At 40.2% G+C, this 19,238-nt stretch overlaps 1 protein-coding gene across 1 annotated transcript; it reads right to left on the bottom strand.

Moving 5' to 3' along the window:
- Positions 1-683: 683 nt before the first annotated feature.
- DLL1 (delta like canonical Notch ligand 1) lies at positions 684-8,700 on the bottom strand. Its single transcript, XM_053459603.1, has 11 exons — positions 7,982-8,700; positions 7,411-7,728; positions 6,200-6,260; positions 5,425-5,682; positions 4,431-4,491; positions 4,142-4,272; positions 3,850-4,019; positions 3,254-3,470; positions 2,016-2,814; positions 1,787-1,901; positions 684-1,397 (listed from the first exon to the last, which is right to left on the bottom strand). Exons 1-11 carry the CDS (start codon positions 8,033-8,035, stop codon positions 1,392-1,394), a joined length of 2,190 nt encoding a protein of 729 aa, XP_053315578.1. The 5' UTR covers positions 8,036-8,700; the 3' UTR covers positions 684-1,391.
- Between the last annotated feature and the right edge of the window lie 10,538 nt (positions 8,701-19,238).

The following is a 19,238-nucleotide window of genomic DNA, read 5'->3' as shown; positions in this document are numbered from 1 at the left end:
TTCAGTACATGTATATCGCTTATTTGAATTGCAATCACTATTACATTTGTAATTTGTTTACCGGTTGTGAAATACAACACCAAATTGTATTTGCTTTGCAAAATAATTTCGATATACTGTCTTTTTCGTCTGCACATTTGCCCTTGATAGCGGCCAATCTGTCTTCCTTCATCTTCTTTGATGGAAAATTTGCACATACAAGAAAGTCATTGTGAAAAACTAAGAGTGGGTTTGCTTACTGTGTTAAAGCAAGTTTTTTTTTCGGAAATACTGTGTGTTTTACTAATTTTGCTAAAGGAACCTGTGTGCTTTTGTCTGCAACCTGCTGATTTAAAATGAAGTTGAGATTTCCTTCGAGTGTAGTCCTAGTGATTGTAAACCTTGTTTTTTAACCCAGAATAGTTGTTACTACTTTCTGATCAACAAAGGCACATTTTCCATTGTGTTATTAAACACAGAACTAGTCTAAACTAAACTAAAAGCCAGGAAACGTACTCAGTACGTACAAAGGGTGTTCTGTAAAGGACATGCTTACTGAAAACAGACAAATCTGCATGAAACAGTACACCTGGTTTTCGAGGTACCCATTGAGTCACTGGTCACACACCTCAAAAGTGTGGAAAAATAGTCATGTTTTATGTGCAAAATATACATTTTTAAACATACACATCTACCAAGCAACATGTATTATTAATATTATTTATTTTGGAAAAATACTTTAAAAAAGGAATTCCTTCATTAACAAGAAAAAAAAAAACAGTAAAAAAATCAAATACCATTTGCACAGTATTCCATAAATACATATATATACACAAAAAAATATAGTCACATAGACCCGAAGTGCCTTTGTACATATTTACCAAAGTTTAAATTATAAAAATGAACATCACATGTACAATACTCAAATTTTACAAATATCGTAAAAATAGTCTTACAGGTTCCAAAAAATAACACATTTTTTGACCAAGTAGAAAAACATCTTTCAGTATCAAAAAGACATGAAGGCAGTGTCTGTCTGCAGTTTAGCAACGGAGTGGCTCATCAGAATCCAAAATATACTACTCAGGCAGTGCACTGTTCTTCTGCATAACATACAAGTCCTTTCATTAAATATATATATATATATTTATAATAATAATTAAAAAAAAGCAACTGTCCATAGTGCAACGGAGAAACGGCAGTGCAACAGTTTGTGTTTGGACACGGAGACTAGCTTGGGGGTGTCCGTTTTGCAGTCAATTTGCTAATTTCAGCAGAGAACCAGCTCAGACTGAATTTAGTGTCTCAGCAGCAGTCGACTAAGGGATGTCCCTCTTCTCTTTCATCAGCAGCATTCACATGGGCGTCACCTCTGAATATACGACATGAACCTATGTTGTACAGCGTCCATATTACACCTGTGAAGAATAAAGAAGAAAAAGCTATTAGCCACGCATTAGCTAAATATTATTGTAAAAAAAAATCACGGATTGGCTCTTTGTTTTGATTAGAAAATTATCAAATTATTTCATTTATTATTAAACTGCAGCTTTGCATCTAGTATTTTTATGTGGTCTACTGAATTTGTAGATGACGGATAAGTTACTGAATAAACTGAAACTGATATATCATGGTATAAAGTGAAAACAATACAAAAAATATTTTGTGAATAAACGTTGAAAGACTAAAGCTCAGCATATTTGGTGATTTTGCTTTTAAACCATTAAAGGTTCCTTTCTAACTTAGTTCCTTCCACAATACTCAATTACGATACCTGTATTTACACAACAGACAGCTCAATACTAACCTCAGTTGCTATGATGCATTCATCTTTTTCATCTGATATCACATACACTGACTGATACTTTGTTTCCTTCGAAGTAGAATAGACAGAATCTGCTCGCCTTCTTTCTGATGAATTGCTGGAGGGAACAAATGCAAAGCGCAATGTTAGCATACTTGGAAAATGTGAAATAGTGGAATCATGGGAAATGTCCTAATGCTTTTAATACAGCGTAAATGTAAAGGAAATGTACCTTTTTGGGTGTACTGCATGCATGTCTTCTGAATCTGAGTCACTTGAGCTGCATTTTGCTTCACATTTCCTACGCTCCTCCTTTGCCGAGTCTTCGTGCTTCAGCTCATGGACCAAATTGTAATCCACAGATGAGTACCTGGTTTTGTAACCATTTTTGTCATTGTTACTTTCACTGAGAAAGTCCACTTTCTTATTGGTGTTTTTGATTTGGGTGGTGCCTATGATGCTCACAGAAATATCCTTCTCTCTTTGACAGTTGGTCAGGTTATTCATGGTCTTGGCCTCACCATGACTTGCGCTGGGCATATGGCGCCTCTTCTGCACTTTAAGCCGCACACATACAATCACAGCAGCACAGCCTAGCAGAAGCATCAACACCAGGATTATCCCAGCGCACACTGCAATCCATGGAAACTGTCCATTTTGCCCATCTATGTACTTTTCAGTAATGTCAACAACAACTGTGTTGGCTTGCGGTTGCTCGGGCAGCAAGAACTGGCAATTAAGCCCACCGTAGCCACGGGCGCACTCACACGCATATCGATTATTTCTCTCATGACATGTTGCGCCATTGTGGCATGGGTTGTGTTCACACTTGCTGACTGGCATGCTGCAGTTCTTTCCAGTGTATCCAGGAGGACAGGTGCAAGAATAGTCATTAATCCCATCCTGGCATGTCCCACCATTCTGGCAGGGAAAGGAAGCACAGTCATCCAAGTTATCATCACAGTGTCTCCCAGAGAAGCCCTCCTGGCACTGACACATGTAGGAATTTCCAAGATCTTCACAGCGAGCTCCTGTAACACAGCCAAGTAGGGAACGGTCAATGAAAGCACGTGGGTAGTATACACAACACAGAGAATATACTATGATTACTAGAACCAATGAAATGGTATTATTCAATAATTCACTTATACAACAATATATGATACAACTTTAATATACTTATTTACTTATACAACAAATGCAGCACTAGGCATCTACATATGCTGTGATAAAGTCATATATTTTCACCGAAGTATAATATATTTAAATGAACTGCTAAGTACAAGCAAGCCTGTGTTGTAGAATGTCTTTGTGTATGTTTTGTACACAAAGATCAACCATGCCTCTAGGTGGTTTAGTCTTTGTCTGGTCCTGTGTGTGCCAGAAAATGCTAGATCTGCTTCAGTAGTTGCACAAGTTTCTAAACTATATATTGTGCTGTGGAGCTTGAAGCCGATTCTGTTTACTTACCATTTGCACATGGGTTTGAGCTGCAGTAATCAATTTTCTTCTCACAATTGAATCCAGAATAGGCCACTGGGCAGAGACAGCTGTATCCACCATCTGGGTTATCTGTGCACCTCCCTCCATTGAAGCAGGGTCCATCCGCACAAGTCATGGCACTGAGCTCACAGTTCTTACCATAGAAGCCTGGTGGGCAGGAACATGAATAGCTATTCTCCAAGTCCTGTCAAAACAAATGGAGAGTGGTTTGTAGCATAGGTTTTAAGCAACAGAAAGGAATTAAGCTGTAGACTCATTAACTTAGGTCACGCATGAATTACTAACCATGCCACTCAAAAAAAAAGGGCGAATGGAAACAGATACTATTGAATTGTTGATCAATAACCCTGTTTCGATTTTCAGTTTACTATTTATGGTAAATCATTTTCTTGTTTGTGTGGTTTTTGCATCTACAAATGTGAACTATGCTGAGGAGCTTTCACATCAGTAAAAGCTACAGCTCTAATATTAAAGATACCAAGCTTATTACACGGTTCAGTAGATTTTGGCCTTCAACCAGTAACTGAAAATGTCACAATTACAACTAAGTTCTGTATACTTACTGTGCAGCTGCCTCCATTTTTGCACGGATTGGTGTCACACTCGTTGATTTCAATCTCACAGTTAGACCCTGTGTACCCGGGACGGCAGGAACATGTGTAGCTTCCCTGGCCAGTGTTGGTGCAGGTAGCTCCATTTTTGCAAGGCTTGTGGTGAGTACAGTAGTTAAGATCTGGAGGAAGAAAATGGTATGAATATTAGGTATGTTTTTTATTCTCCTACGCACAATCCAGTTTCCTTTGATAGTGCAATTAATTTATTTTGGACAATATTTAAGGGGAAATCGTAGCTCACCTTGGTTACAGAAAAGGCCACCCCAACCTTCTTGGCAGTTGCATTGCCAGGGCTGTTGACAGGTTCCATGCAGGCATCCTGGATAGCGGATACATTCATCACAGTATCGACCTTGCCAACCAACTCGGCATCTGGACAAAGAAAAAGAGCAGCAATGTGGTTACATATCAGGTACAGAAGGTAGGTTAAAAATGTGATTGTTTTGTGGTCTGATTCCAAGACAAAGTTAAATGAATTTGAATTTAAAATGACATATAAACCATTGGGTTTTTGTTTGAGAAGAACTTACTTGCATTCCCCGGGTTTTTCACAATATCCATGGTGTTCATCGCATCCAGGTAAACAGATGGCTATAGTAAGAGAAAAAAAAAGAGACATGAGCATTAAGTCAAACAATTTGTGCACAAACATATAAAAGGTAATAAGAAGTCTGATATCTTCTGTGGTTATTGATCCTGCCTGGTAACTGGGTGCTTTACTGGTCACTTGTAAACAAGCCTTCTCTCCAATACATTTACACGCAGACAAAAGAGGCCTCACAATCCCCACCACCCCTCCCCCTTTGAAACACACTTTTTCCCAGTGAGGGTCAGAAGTCCTTTTTTTTTTTTCTTTTTTCTTTTCCCCCAATTCTATACACACTGTTCCTCCCCTTAATATCCCAGCGAGTGTGTGCAGATAAGAGTGGACAGCTGGTGTGCAGGGTGCCAGTACAGGACAGCTGCTCTATTGTCTATCCCTCACAGCAGCTGCCCTTCTGCAACAATACCCCACACCCTTCAACCAATTACAGGCGGGGGTGCTCCCTCTCCGTCCAATCACGGCAGAGATCTAATCTGTGGCACGCGTGTGATTTCTCCGCAAACTTTTCATTATTATTATCATTCAAATAAATGGCCTAAAGTTCTCAAAAGAAAGAAGGGGCACCAGGCTCACAAAAGACATTGGGGGAAGGGGGTTCTTCCAACTTCCCTTGCTTAATAGAAGCTTGTTAAGCAGGCAGTGCAATTTTACACAGCCATGTGAATCTAAGCAAAAACACTACATAGCTTTAAAAAAACAAAACTAGGAAACACAAGTAATGACGTGATTTGTGGGATAAATCTATTATCAGGAAGGATAAATTTTAGGGTGCATCAGCCATGGAAATCTAACACAAGATTATTTTGAATACAGGTGATGATGATCATGCATTTTCTTTCTTCTGGGAAGAAGCAGACTATCTAATGCCCTGCAGATCTTCTCATTAGCGCTACCCATCTGTGTGCTCTTAAGACACTTACGTTCAGTGCAGTACTGGCCCTTCCATCCGGGGTTACACACTTTCTCTCCCTTTTCACCGCAGGAGAAGTGTCCAAACGCGTCATCCCTGGGTCGACAGTAGTCAGAGCAACCTTCTCCATAGTAGTGTTCATCGCACACAAAGCGGTATGAGTACTTGAGCTCAGTTCGGCCACTACTGTGTAAATCCTGAGACCACTCTTCACCCACGGTCAGGTGCCTCTGGGTAGTAAGGCGACTGATCAGACGATCTGGGTTTTCTGCCAAAAAAAAACCACAAGATTTGTTGCAATGGATACCCAAGCTGGTAAACACCCTCTGATATTGCCTATGTTTATTACTAAGCTCAAAATGCTGATTTGTCAACTAAGATTCTCCAATTCTAATTTATTTGAGTTCAACATATATGGTGTTTACTTGGCACAATATTAGACTCCAAATGAGACAATGAACTAGCCTCCTTGTTTGGTAAATGTGCCAAACCAACTTGCATATCACTAGCGGCGACATTAAATGTTCACACTTTGAAATTTACCAAGCAGATCAAAGCACCAAAAGGTGTTAAGTGCATTGTCACCTCATAGTGATAATTCGCATGTAATCACAAGAATGTTTTGAAACTATACCTTCCTAAACAACATTTGGTGACTTGTTTCCTTTGCAAAAAAGGCTACTTTTTGTTCCCGGGGATTTCTTAAGAGAATCCGTTATTGATCTAGAGGGAACTGTAGGGGTGACAATTTTGCCAGTTCTCCAAATGCATTTAATATGTCTTACCTGTGCTCAGGTCATCTGGGGAGTCTGTGTGTAATGCTTCAATTATAAGGGAAAACGTACCCTGTGGAATAAAAAAAAGAGAGAATATCGGGGTTAAAAACAAAGCTAGGAAATTAACAACCTTTATCAGTGCTCATTAGGTGAGGATCTATCAGTAGCTTTGGCTGGTTGTATGTTTTCACTTTTCCTAAGGAAATGGGTGGACTTTTATTTAATAGTTATTTCCTGGTATTTGCTTTTATTTTGTTTGTTTGTTTTATGAGTCAGCCTATTTTTAACCCTTCGTGTGTTAAGAGTGTCCCTGTGGACAGTTAACCCCTCTCTTTTTAACCCTATAACGGAGGTTAAGGCAAAAGATTAAAGGGGAATAGTGATTATAGAACCCACTGGGCTGTTATCATTAATCTTCACGCTTAATTTTCCCAGTTTCACACATTGAGAATGGATGTTAGCACAAAAAAAAAAAGAATCCTTTTGGGACTTTCACACTGTGCTGATAATTATACAACCAGCTCCAAAGACAAGAGGGGCTGAAGTGGCAGCGGCATTTCCCACACCTAACTAACACTTGTTCTATTTTAGAAAAAAAAAAATGTGATGCCAAATAAAGTGCTTTTTTTTTGGTTTAGAGCTGTGCTGCCCCATTCACATTCAAATCTAGTTCTTTCAGTTGGCTTGTCTTTGAGCTCTGCTTATTATTCATCCCCTGGGGTATACAGACAGATGTAGCCCCCAAAATAAACCTTCCCTCAGGCCACCAGCCTTTATCTGATCTGTCCAGCAAGTCTTTCATCCAGGAGTTTATTTCACCTCCCGTAATCTGACCCCACCCTGCAGACAGCGATTTAATCTCCTCCATCAGCTACTGTTTTCCTCATAACCAGCCACCCCAGCGTCACCCCTCAACGGCTACTATCCTAAGGGGTTTCGGCGACCGATCATAATCGTCACACATGGAGGATGTTCTGAATCCTGGCTCCCTAATGTCACAGACACCCACGTTGTGTTATCAGTTGCAGATCCGCCAGACAGCTAGTCTTGTATGGAGCCGCCATGCAGGGTGATATGGTGTAATTCAGCCATTCATAATGTTGTATATGTTGCTGCTGCTGGTGATGTGTGTGCAGCTACAGAGCAGTGTGTCAGGTTAATTGCCTGCCCAGCCATCCCCACAGCATTTCTCCCCAGCATAAACACATTAGATCACTCACAGGCCAGGTGAATCCGAAAGGGAATCTGATGGGGTTTGTGAATGACGGATCCGAGCTGCTGCTGTCCGGCACATTGAAGGAGTTGGACCCCAGGACCGGAGTGACAGCGCTGCCGTACGTACACGGGGGCTCCGGGGACACGCTGGTCTGGTAGTGCTTGAGGCAAATCCTGAAGAAGGTCTTGCACTCGCACTGCTGCAAACCCTGGGAACCGGACACTCCGGACGTCCCGGGCCGGCAGCAGTTCTTGTTTCCAGCCAAACCCTTCTTATTGACAAACTCCTGCAACTTCAACTCGAAGAGTCCAGAGCAAGAGATCTGCGAGGCAAACAAATCCCACATGATCACATTCTGCACATTACCGATCGATCAATACAGAGCATTAGCGACGACCGCTTCATCTTAAATAGCGCGATGACCTGAGTGCCTGTGCATACATCGTACACATACAGCGCATCCATGCAGATATACAATGTAATAAGACATGCCTAAATGACTGAATTCGCCGCACCGGTTCAATAGCAGATCGGGTGACAATTCGAATTAAACAATGCAGGATCGGGCTTCTTACCTGGTGGAGCATAGAAGAGAAGATGAGAAGACTCAGTGTGAATTGCCGTCCCATATTGGCTGAGCTGCTTGCACTTGTATAGGTTAAAATGTATGGGCAGCCTGGCCACGGACTCGCATGCAGCTACACTGCTACAATGGGATCTCTGCTTTCCCTTTTCAATTCTCTTTTTCTATTCTTTAGATACGCCCTTTGAGTGACAGCTATTCTGAATAGCAAAAAAAAAAAGGTGGAGACTGGTGTTAAGGTAAAGAATGCAATTCTTCTAATCCACCTTGCCTTTAGAAAGGTCCATAGGAATCAAGTTTAAGAACTCAAACGAGAATCCATCTATAAATGAGCAGTGGCGTTTTCTTCAGTCGATCTGGGATTAAGAATAGAGTTTGGTTCCAAATCCAATGTGTAATTCCAGTTGGGATATAGTGTTCTCCCGATGTCTCTCTTGACTTGTTGATGTCCCCAAGAACAAGAAAAGCAAAAGTAAAAAAAAAAAAAAAGGTCTGCCAGTAGTCAGTATTTGTTATGATCACAAATTGGTTGTATGAAAAGAATCCGCGATGTGCTGTGTTGAGATGGGGAGAGGGAGTATTGTAAAGATGTGTCCAATTGTCCCTGTCCCTTCTTCTCCTGCCAGATCCAGTTTAGCCCTTGGCTCTCTGTGCGTAAAGCAGGGAGTAACTGCCTTTAGCTGGCCGCCTGCCTCTTTATATGGAGCCCACTGCCTGCATAGCTAATGAGATGCAAATAAGCAGACCCCCAATCTGTCCAGAGATGTCACAAAGGAGCCACTTTTTAAAACCCTCCTCTCAATGGATCGCCAAATGGTCACTGAGCTGTAAAATGGGCAATCCTCCCTCCTCTAGCCCCCTCCCCTCGCTTATTTCCCGTGATCTCTACATAGCACACACAAAAACACATTTACATTCTTCAAATTGTTTCTTTAAACATGCTTTTCAGTGACACCATGCATACCTACAACATTATATGTACTCTGCATACATATATATATATATGTATGCATATATATATATATGTGTGTGTGTGTATTGTATACACAATACACACACACATCTATATTTGATGTGTATATATATATATATATATATACACCAAGTGTTAAGATATTTAAATCATTGTGTATGATGATACATATTTGTAATATATGGTGAAGCACACTTTTGATGCATCACGTTTTCTTTAACCCCTACAAATGAAAGGGGGGCACGAATACAGACCAGCCTTTACAATACAATCCGTAGAATTACAAGTGAGGTCCTCTGGAATATTAGAAAGTTACCCTAGCCGGTGGATGAGGTCAATTTGTAAAGGCTTTTCCTGTATTTGATGGGGAAGGAGGGGGGGAGGGGATCTCCCATTATCACATCATAGATCATACTATACACTCTGGTGGCCGTGATGTTCCTAGCAGCCCCGATGGAAGGAATCAGCAAGGTGCAGATCCAACCTGCGCAGCCCGGCAGCAGCCTTCGCAGCGAGTTCACTGCGGTCTCAAACGCGGCTCTCAGGACCAAGGAAGCGATTTCAAGCCCCCCTTTACGCCCGGCTACATGTGACTGAAACGTTTTACGATGTCGATTCGTCCTATAACCCTATGCTATTGTATGATGGTCACCCAGACGCATTTTTGGAGCCGCAGAGCTTGCGATCTATTGTGCGCGAGTAGACTAGCATTCTTTATTATGTTCAGTTCTGAAATAAAATACAATTCCACTGATCTCTAATAAACCCCTGATCATCTGGTGTTCACCTCCCCTAAGTATTATATTATAATATATATATATATATTTTATATATATATATATATAATTGTTTTACCATCTATAGGTGTACCGATACTTCTGTAACTTTAGATGAGTTTGTTCGAGTTGTTGTTGTTTTTCCTCCCCACGTTAATTCCCTTTTGTAGCCCTTGCCTCTCCGTCCCCTATCCTCCTCGGACCTGTTTAAAAGGAGTGAGTTTGGTGTGTGTCGCTCGCGTGGCTGTCATTAAGGCAGTTTGTTATTGTGCGAGTGAATGAATGAGTTGGTCTTTTGTGCTCTCAGCTGTATGGTAATGCGGCCAGCACCTGCTCTGCTGCACAATGCAAGGGAGAGAAAGAGCTCCCCTCGGCGCAAGATGGAGCCTCTGCAACAATGTGCACACATTTTATTTCTTTTTTTTTTTTTGTAAAAGAAAGCCTTTCCAGTGAAAAGACCCAGAGGAAATAATAAAGACTTTTTTTTTCTCTCCATTGGCACCAACGGTCACCTCTGTACATATTTTATATCTGACAGTGCCAGTGTTGTTATGATCATCGTTTATAATGGTTCAGTTGGAAATTAATTAACCAATAGAGAGAGAGAGAGAGAGCGAGAGGGGGGTTCTGTTGCTCAAACTGGGTACCAAATGGTTAAGCGATGCTCTAGCTCATCAATTGCATAGGGCGTTGATGTTTCCATTTCCCTAGAAGTATTGGGATGTTTGGGAAAAGAGGATCATTAGAATGCTAGATTTGTGGCTAGACACTTTTGACAGATCATATGAGCTCATAACAGGCATGTGAGTATTATAGGGACCGAGCTTCAATAATTCTCAGCAGGTAAATGCTTTCTTGGGATAGAAAATGTGATTTTTAATGCTGAAATTGATTATTTTTATAGGATGGAAAATTAATATTAATGTATTTCTTCCTGATATCATAAGAACTCATTGCAGCATGCTGAGGGTTAAGCTAGATTGGTTCTGAAGTTAGACCCTGATCATTGCTAATACTCCTACTTTCATTAGTGGGTCATTAGAGGTTAGGGGACTATGTTTACAGGGATGCTTGGCTTAATGTCATATCTTATTATATATATATAATTATTACACATTCTGAAACATATTTATTACATAGTTATGCCTTTAGAAATACTTTGTTGCAGAATGTGTAACAAAATACCTCCAGCTTATTCAAGCACTCAAATTGTACATAGCGACACTTTTTAACCAGCTACCTAGATGGGGCTCCTGTCGTGTTCCGATTTTGTTAATTCGGTTCAATGCACTATAGTCAACAACTGCCTTGTGTTAGCTGTACTTCCAAGAAAAGTTAGTAAAATGTGTTTAAAGCCACTTGAGATCCTGGGGGTAAAACAAGAGGAAGAGGAGTAAAACAGTACCAACAGAAAAGCTGGGTTCAAAAGTTTCACGTGCAGAAGCTTAAACTTGGTTAAAAAAAATATAAAAGGAGAGAAAAAAACTTGCCCCAAATCTTTTAACAACCCCCCCCCCAGTATAAAGCATTTGTTAAATTGACGTGACACAGATTTTTCGATTACTTCTGCAAAGCGTATCTGAATGGCACCATAAAATCCATCAGAGTCCTTCCCACTGCACGTATTCACGGGTAACTTAATTTATGCCACGCGATTCTGTATTGGTGAAATCAAGCAGAAAGCTTTTTCCCCCTTTTTTTGCTCTTCTCTCCTCTCTCCTCCCTCTTCCAGTCCTCTCTCCCCCTCCTCCTTATTTTTCATTTTTCTTTTCAGAGGATGAAGCTAACTGGGAGACTGTTTAACTTAAGGGTTTCTATAGGAGGCTGTTGTAGTTTAACTCCTGCCCACCAGTAGCTGGAGTGAACAAAGGAGGGACTCGGGCTGTGGCTATTCATCCATTCTTTGCACTTTAATTTTCATTGATTGTGAAGACAAGGGGTGCCCCTTTGGGGATTGGAGCTGAAGGGGATGACACGCCTCTAGACGCGATCAGCCCCCTAGCCAGCCATCTGCTCTCAACCAAATGGCGTTTTTGCACTTCCCAACTGCATGTCTATAAACCCCCTTTAACCCAATCACCACCACAAAGGTTTGCACTAAGGGGTTAAAACTGTCAATGGCAGACACGCATGCCATGGCACGATGGGGTGTTTAGATGTCTAGCAGATATTCGAATGCTGTGCCCTCAATAGGACCATCTAGCCCCCCTATGTGAAACTTAACCATTTAGTAGCTTGAACAGTACAGAAAAGGTTGCTTTATTCCACTAACCACATATACCCCACATAATGCACGTTAAACCACTCATACATATTTATTTCCATAAATAAAGTTATAACCAAATGCAACTTTTCATACTATCTGCTTTTAGGTTAGATGATGCCAACCCTGGTCTTCAGGGCTCCACACATAAATGGTTTAAATTGGGGTTAATACACCAATATATTAGAAGACCTCACTTTCCCCATATCAAAATAGAGCTGTTAATGTGATAACAATGTTAAATTGCACTATTTAAGTGTCTGAACATTGGTGCGCCTGTATAGAACTTTACTATAAAGGGTTATGGTTGAATTGTCCAAAATGAAACCCCAATAGAATATATAAATTGTGAAGTTTGCTCTATTTTAAGTCTATTTTGTGTTGTGCTGTGAGATCTGTCATCTTGCTGCAACATCACGTTCAAATGACTCCTTTTTCCCTAAGAGACTGGTGATAATAGCTTTACAGAGGAACTACAGGTTGTAAACAATTCGTGGTGCTACAGACCCTATGAGAAATCTGCTAAAACAATGCAGGTATGGCCCAGGAAGCCAGTCACAGCCACCTACTTGGGCTGACATGTAATATTCAGAATGAATACTAGGAAGTGAAGCAAAGAGTTCCAAAGCTGGGAAAAATAACACAATTATTATTATTATCTTTTATTTATATAGCACCAACAATTTACGCAGCGCTTCATACAATACATATATTCAAGGGTTATGACGAGTCGAGACTTGACAGACTAAGACAAACCGATACATTAGGTAGAGAGAGCCCTGCTGGCAAGCTTACAATCTTGATACTATGACATGGAAATGATTATTATTAATAATAATATTATACTTGCTATTTGTAATTGATATATTAAATTATGGGTTGATGTCAGGTGGGGCTAGTCCTCTTCAGGCTATGGTTGAAATTATTATTCATCAACATGGATGGATGTCAGGAAGAGAATTAGAACTTGATGAAGTAAATTGCAGAATCTTTAGCTAAGCATTTATATTTTATTATATAATCATATCCCACCAGAAAATACCAAGTTGTGCGTATTTTAAAAATAATCAAAGAAAGAGTAGTAGGTTATATGTACTAAAAGACTATTTACTTCCCTACTTACTCAGTGGGCCACACAATAAATCAAATTTGATGTCCATTAAAGGATTCAGTGAGTGATTATGTGTTGACTCAAAAACTGTAGTTACTATCAAATTAAACAAAATCCTGATTAGCCGATTGCTCCTAGCTTTTATAGCCCATATTTAGGTGGATGGTGACCAAAAGGAAATGAAAGGAATAGGTCCAGAGCTGGAGTTAGCTGTAGAGACAGCAGATGTTCCAAGGGGCAGTTACCATTCCCATACCCTACCCTGTGGTGATGTCACCAGGCTTAATGGCTGAAGACATTTTTCCAGGAGGTATCTAAGTACAGGGATGCTTCAGAGCTCATCAGACCAAGGACAGTTCAATGTCCACTTAAGGATCAACCTGAACAAAACTCAGACTCCCTTCCTAACTTAATCAAGAAAAGGCCCTTAAAATGTAAGGGTAACAAATAGCTCGAATTGATAATCATGTCCTGGATTACTTAATCCCAACAGTGGTAAAGAAGGGCATGAACATGGACTTTGCACATGTTGTTTAATGGAGAATAGACTGGTGACTATTGCTCTAACCAGTCTCTTCTGTCTTGGAAGCAATCAACTCACAACTAGCCTAGATTCTTGAAGCCAATTAATCCACACTCAGTTTCATTTTTTCTTCAAATGTGGCAAAGAAGAAAAGTGTACGGAGGATCTCATCACAGCTGAATACTTGTGATCTTCCCCTAGGCTTTAAAATCTCAATTAGATAGCTATGGCTCTTAGGTGTTTTATTTTTTCAGTTCAACAATTACAATCGATCTGTTGTTTTTTGCCATTTTTTACCAAATCTTTAGTAAACATAATTTCTGTTTTCCATGTTTATTAAACCCACAGAAATGATAAATTGTTTTTCAAAAGATAGGGTTTTATCTTTATACCACATTGTTGTATAGTCTTTCATTTAGTATGAACAATATGTCAAAATCAGCAAAAACTTTGAAACAACCCCCCCAATTTTTTCTTAGGATTTCTTCCACAAATTAGGTACCACTGACCAAAAATACCCCTGAGTACAATAATATCCCACATGCATATCGGTTTTTAATTGTATAAGGGATAAAATGCTCCCTCACATACTACATAATTTTACTTAATGTTGGACATTGATTGGGGTAAAGAATGTAATGTATATTTCTAGTGGGAGGGGTAAGAGATATTTGGGCAGCTATTTAAATTTTTCATTTTTTTTAAATAAATTTTATTATCATGATTACTTTTATTTATATGTATTTTTTTGAGACTGGTGATCTGTTTGAAGTCTTTAAAGACCTCAGGGATCTATCATGGAACTGGATGGTACCCCCCTTATCATTTTGATCACCTCTGCTGCTAAACATAGAGTGATCAGCCAGCAGGGGGGGCTAACTGGTGAACACCAAATTGGTCAGCAGGAAACTAGCGATGCTCCTGATCACAGTGGAGACCCCAGCCTGATCAGCCTGATGTACCATTACCTCCTTGGTCATCTATGGCCTATTTTATAGGACTTAATAATACATGCTAAAGGTAAAGAAGTAAAAGTTGAAATAAGCGATATGTATTTAAAAATTCCCAACTTATGTAAATGTCATTAGGAAAGCCATCTTAACACCCTTTTCTCAGGATGTGTGTTGTATTATTTCTTCCTACTGAGTTATTTCTTCCTATTGTTAAGTTGCTGATTGTCGCTGAGCTTGGGCTGACTTTGTACAGGTGGAGTGAAGACAAGGGAGATAACCTCAGTGCAGGGAAGTCATAAGATAATGCTGGCTCTGCCACAGGCTTCTACCAATATCAGGTTACATTTTAAAGGATACCTTCTCATAGAAAAAAAATTATATTAAGTACTCTAATAGTGAGGAAGCACTCTTCCTCAATGGAAAATCAAAATAAATGTAAAAATAAAATATGACCCAAAAGTAATTGCCACAGATTGACATCTTAAGCAGCCAATTAGTGGCAGTAAAGTGATTCCAATGAAATAAATAGGGATATGCTGCTGTCGCTGATTGACAACGTAAACAGCCAATCAATGACAGGAAAGTTCTTTCATTGAAATCAATGGGAAGACTTTACACATGTGCGTCGGGTCTAAACAGGCTCCTACAGGCAACATTCAGCAGAGCTGGCTCAGGAGCTGAGTCCATCCCATGCAGAGAGATGCATTCAGTAGACTGCATCTCCTGCAGGGCATTTAGCTGGGGTGATGAAAGGGGCAAATGCCTTTGAGTGGATTCTGCAGAATCTCCAAAGCATTTGCAAAGTGGACCGCATGCAAATTTAAAGGGACCACACACCTATCATATGTATTAAAGTGCATTTGGTGGCTGGAGTGTATAAGACTTGTGTTATGAATGGAAGTTTCCGGCATAATTTCTGCTGATATGTTAGTGACTGGTCAGGATCTCTTACATATAAAATCTTTATATAAACGGAGGGGTTGGCATCTTCTTGCCTGACCACAACCAAAAACTAACTAACACACTAGCACACACTTTTACATATCACTATAACACATAGACACACATTAACACATAAACACTTACTGAACCACACAATTACACTAAAACATACCTATTCCATCACACCTCACTCACACATCAAAGCCTTACATTGCAAGGAGCCTTTCCTTATAGCTGCTTTCACATTTTGAGTTACATGACCCAGCCCTGTTTGAAGAATGCACTTTGGACTAATGGAAACGGGTTCTCTGTGATGCGTGATGGACCATCTGGAGGTGATCTGGGTTTGGCAGATAGGGTTGCCTCCCTGCCAGTATTTTACCAGCACAGCCGATAATCAAAACTTTGAAGCTGGTGCAGGCATAAGGAAAATGCCAGGAACACAAAAAACAGTATTTTGGGTGCAGTGGTGACTCTCACACATTTTCTGGGTATTTGTCAAGATGGGTCAGGCAGGCTTAAACAAGCTGTGATAAGCAAATGTGGGTAAAGTTCAAAGTGGGTCTAATAAATGTAACAGGTGCTGCTTATTAAGTATCAGCAAAGACCTCAAGCTTCTTCTGCTGGGGGCAGCCACCTCAGTAAAGTAAGTATTCTTTACATTAAGTAGAACCGAGGGCAGCTTCTATTGCAGGCACTAAGTACACTACACCCACCCCCTTTCTCCTGTCATTTTGTTCCTCTGCAGTAGGGCACTCTCTCACATTTTGCCCTCCATCCCCTTTCCGTACTCCCTTTTCCCACCTCTCCTGCTAGCAAGGTCTCTGATTCTACAAAGAGAGATCAGAGGAGACCAGGAAATGGCTGGAGAAAGTAAATGAGCAGGTGGGGAGGCAGATACAAGGCAGAAGGAGAGTGCAGGGGGCACATACATGACACAGAGAGAGAGAGAGGCCAACACATTTTGTTTCCCAATAAAAATAAGCCCCCCATTTCCAAAAGGGCTGGAAACAGAAAACGAAAGAGCCAAGAATGAAACAAAAAATTAGAAAAGATTTTGGGCCCCTTGCACAAGTCTAATATATCATAAATGGGTGGGTGTGTAATCTCATCAGTTCTAGACTGTGTGCCTGAATGGCAGAAATAAAATTTGGTCACCATAGCCCTCACTGGTAGAGGCGTTGCTAGTTTCCTGCGATGCCTGCCCGGCGTTTCTGCCCCCAAAAGGCTTGTCTGCGCCATCTTAGCCACCCAAAAAAAAGAGTAGAAGAAAAAATACTGGTGGTGCGGAATCAGGGTCATCTGCAGTGGCATAACTACAGGGGTCGCAGCTGTGACGGGGCCCGGTGCAAACCTTGCTCCTTGTTCCTGTCTCCTCATACCGGTTCAAAATGTTTTAGAAAGGGCCCTTCCGACCTGGATCGTACCAAAATGTTACTGGAAATGTTATGAATCAACCTGGAGGAAAGTGTGTGTCTATATTGTCAATAAATGTGAAGAGGAAAGTTTGAGTGGCCAAAAAATCACCAAGGATTACAGCTGGAGAATTGCAGAAGTGAGTTGTGTCTTGGGGTCAGAAAGTCTCCAAAACTACACCTACATCACCACAAGTTGTTTGGAAGGGTTTCAAGAAAAAAAAAGCCTCTACTCTCATCCAAAAGCAAACTCAACCATCTTCAGTTTGCTTTAAATGGGTTCTATGTTAAGTTTTGCGCACACAGGTAGGCATACGGAAAAGAACCTCATGCCCACAGTTAAATATGGTATTGGCTCTTTTGTTTTGGGTCTGTTTTTCTGTCAAATGACCTTGACATTTTGTTGGCATACATGGCATCATGTTCTATATCAGGGGCGTCCAACCTGCGGCCCTCCAGCTGCTGCAGGACTACATCTCCCATCCTCCTCAGCCAGCCCCTTAGCTGAAAGAGCATTATGGGAGATGTAGTTCTGCAGCAGCTGGAGGGCCGCAGGTTGGACGCCCCTGTTCTAAATAAACATATTAACTGACTGCATGAAAGCTTAAAACATGTTGTGGGTGGATCTTCCAGCAGGCCAAAGATACAAAACATTCATCAAAATCAACACAAACATGGTTTACTGACCACAAAATCGAGGTCCTACCATGGTTATCCCGATCCACGTGAACTCTAAAGAAAACTGGTGGGGTGAACTGAGGAGCGTCCACCATTGTCAACCTCGGAATTTAAAGGATCTGGAGAGATTCTGTATGGAGAGACGGTCTCACACCCCTTGCCACGTATTCTCCAACCTCATCAGGCATTATAGGAGAAGACTCAGAGCTGTTATCTTAGCAAAGGGAAGTAGCACAAAGTATTAACTAAAAGGGTGTCAATAATTTTTTTAGGGATAAACCTGTGTTGTGTTTTACATTTTTTATATCCGTGAGAGCATAGTTTTTTTGTGTGTATTTTTTGAAGAAAAGATCAAAGTGTGAAACAATAAAAATCATTTTCACAGCATTCTTTGATCATATTTATTAAGGGTGCCAATATTAGCTGAGGGCACTGTAGGTGTGATGTCAGGTGTCCACATAATTTTGGTCACATAGTGTATACTGTATATATTGGCCTAGAGATAGATTAGCTTCTAGCATGCAGGCACATATATATATATATATATATATATATATATATATATATATATATATAATGTATTTATTTTTCATGCCCTTTTCTTAGTCCAAATATAATAGTATATAATAATATAATAATGGAACTAAAGCAAAAAAAAAAGTGGCCCAGTCTCCAGGGTCCAACAAACTGGAAATACATCATACTATCAAAATATTAAATATTGATCCCTCAATAGGTGACCATATGGGAACATAACCATACAGTAAAGGAGGCCAATATGCTGGTTGCCCAAACGATGAAACAGGTACTTGACTCCACACTGCAATTTAGACTTTGACCAAGTGCAAAAATCACACTGGCAGGTGAAATACTTGTGTAAACACTGGCCATAATAATGGTTTTCAAAGAATTGCAGCCACATAGCCTACATAATAATACAGAAAAACTAAAGTAAATCCTCAAACAAACCTTTGGTATTTGAACAGAATATAGATCCACACCCGTATATGAGCATAAAAAAATATTGGATTGTTTTGCCCCAAGACAGCATTGACGTACATAAAAAATAAGCCTGAAGCATATAATGTGTGTATTGCATCATAATAAACCGAGCCTTGTAAACTGTAAGACTGTAGGTAACACCCTTCTTATTTGTTGTGTAGTTCTGCAGGGCCATGCTAATGAAAAGTACGATTGATATTGCTAGACTACATCCCTTAAGGGCTTAATATTAAACATAATGTATAAGATCACGTAAAAAGTAATTTAAAGGCTTCATTGGAGGCTTTCATAGAATGAGCAACTAAATATACACTCACTGACCACTTTATTAGGTACACCGTTTCAACTGCTTGTTAACACAAATAGCTAAAAAGCCAATAACATGGCAGCAACTCAATGCATTTAGGCATGTAGATGTGGCCAAGACAACTTGCTGAAGTTCAAACCGAGCATCAGAATGGAGAAGAAAGGGGATTTTAGTGACTTTGAAAGTGGTCTGAGTATTTCAGAGACTGCTGATCTACTGGGATTTTCACTCACAACCATCTCTAGGCTTTACAGAGAATGGTCAGAAAAAAAGAGAAAATATCCAGTGCGCCGCAGTTGTGTGGAC

Source organism: Spea bombifrons, chromosome 3 (genome assembly GCF_027358695.1).
Source record: "Spea bombifrons isolate aSpeBom1 chromosome 3, aSpeBom1.2.pri, whole genome shotgun sequence".
Classification (NCBI taxonomy): domain Eukaryota; kingdom Metazoa; phylum Chordata; class Amphibia; order Anura; family Pelobatidae; genus Spea; species Spea bombifrons.
Note: the sequence above shows the minus strand (reverse complement) of the source record. Positions and strands in the feature narration are given on the sequence as shown.

What these genes read in the sequence shown, in the direction of transcription:
- DLL1 (XM_053459603.1), bottom strand. Translation starts at nt 8,035, where the DNA reads ATGGGACGGCAATTCACACTGAGTCTTCTCATCTTCTCTTCTATGCTC. An exon ending in CCCAGATGACCTGAGCACAG is followed by an intron (nt 5,683 to 6,199) that starts GTAAGACATATT and finishes TTTTTTTGGCAG; the next exon opens with AAAACCCAGATCGTCTGATC. An exon ending in CTCAAACCCATGTGCAAATG is followed by an intron (nt 2,815 to 3,253) that starts GTAAGTAAACAG and finishes GCTGTGTTACAG; the next exon opens with GAGCTCGCTGTGAAGATCTT.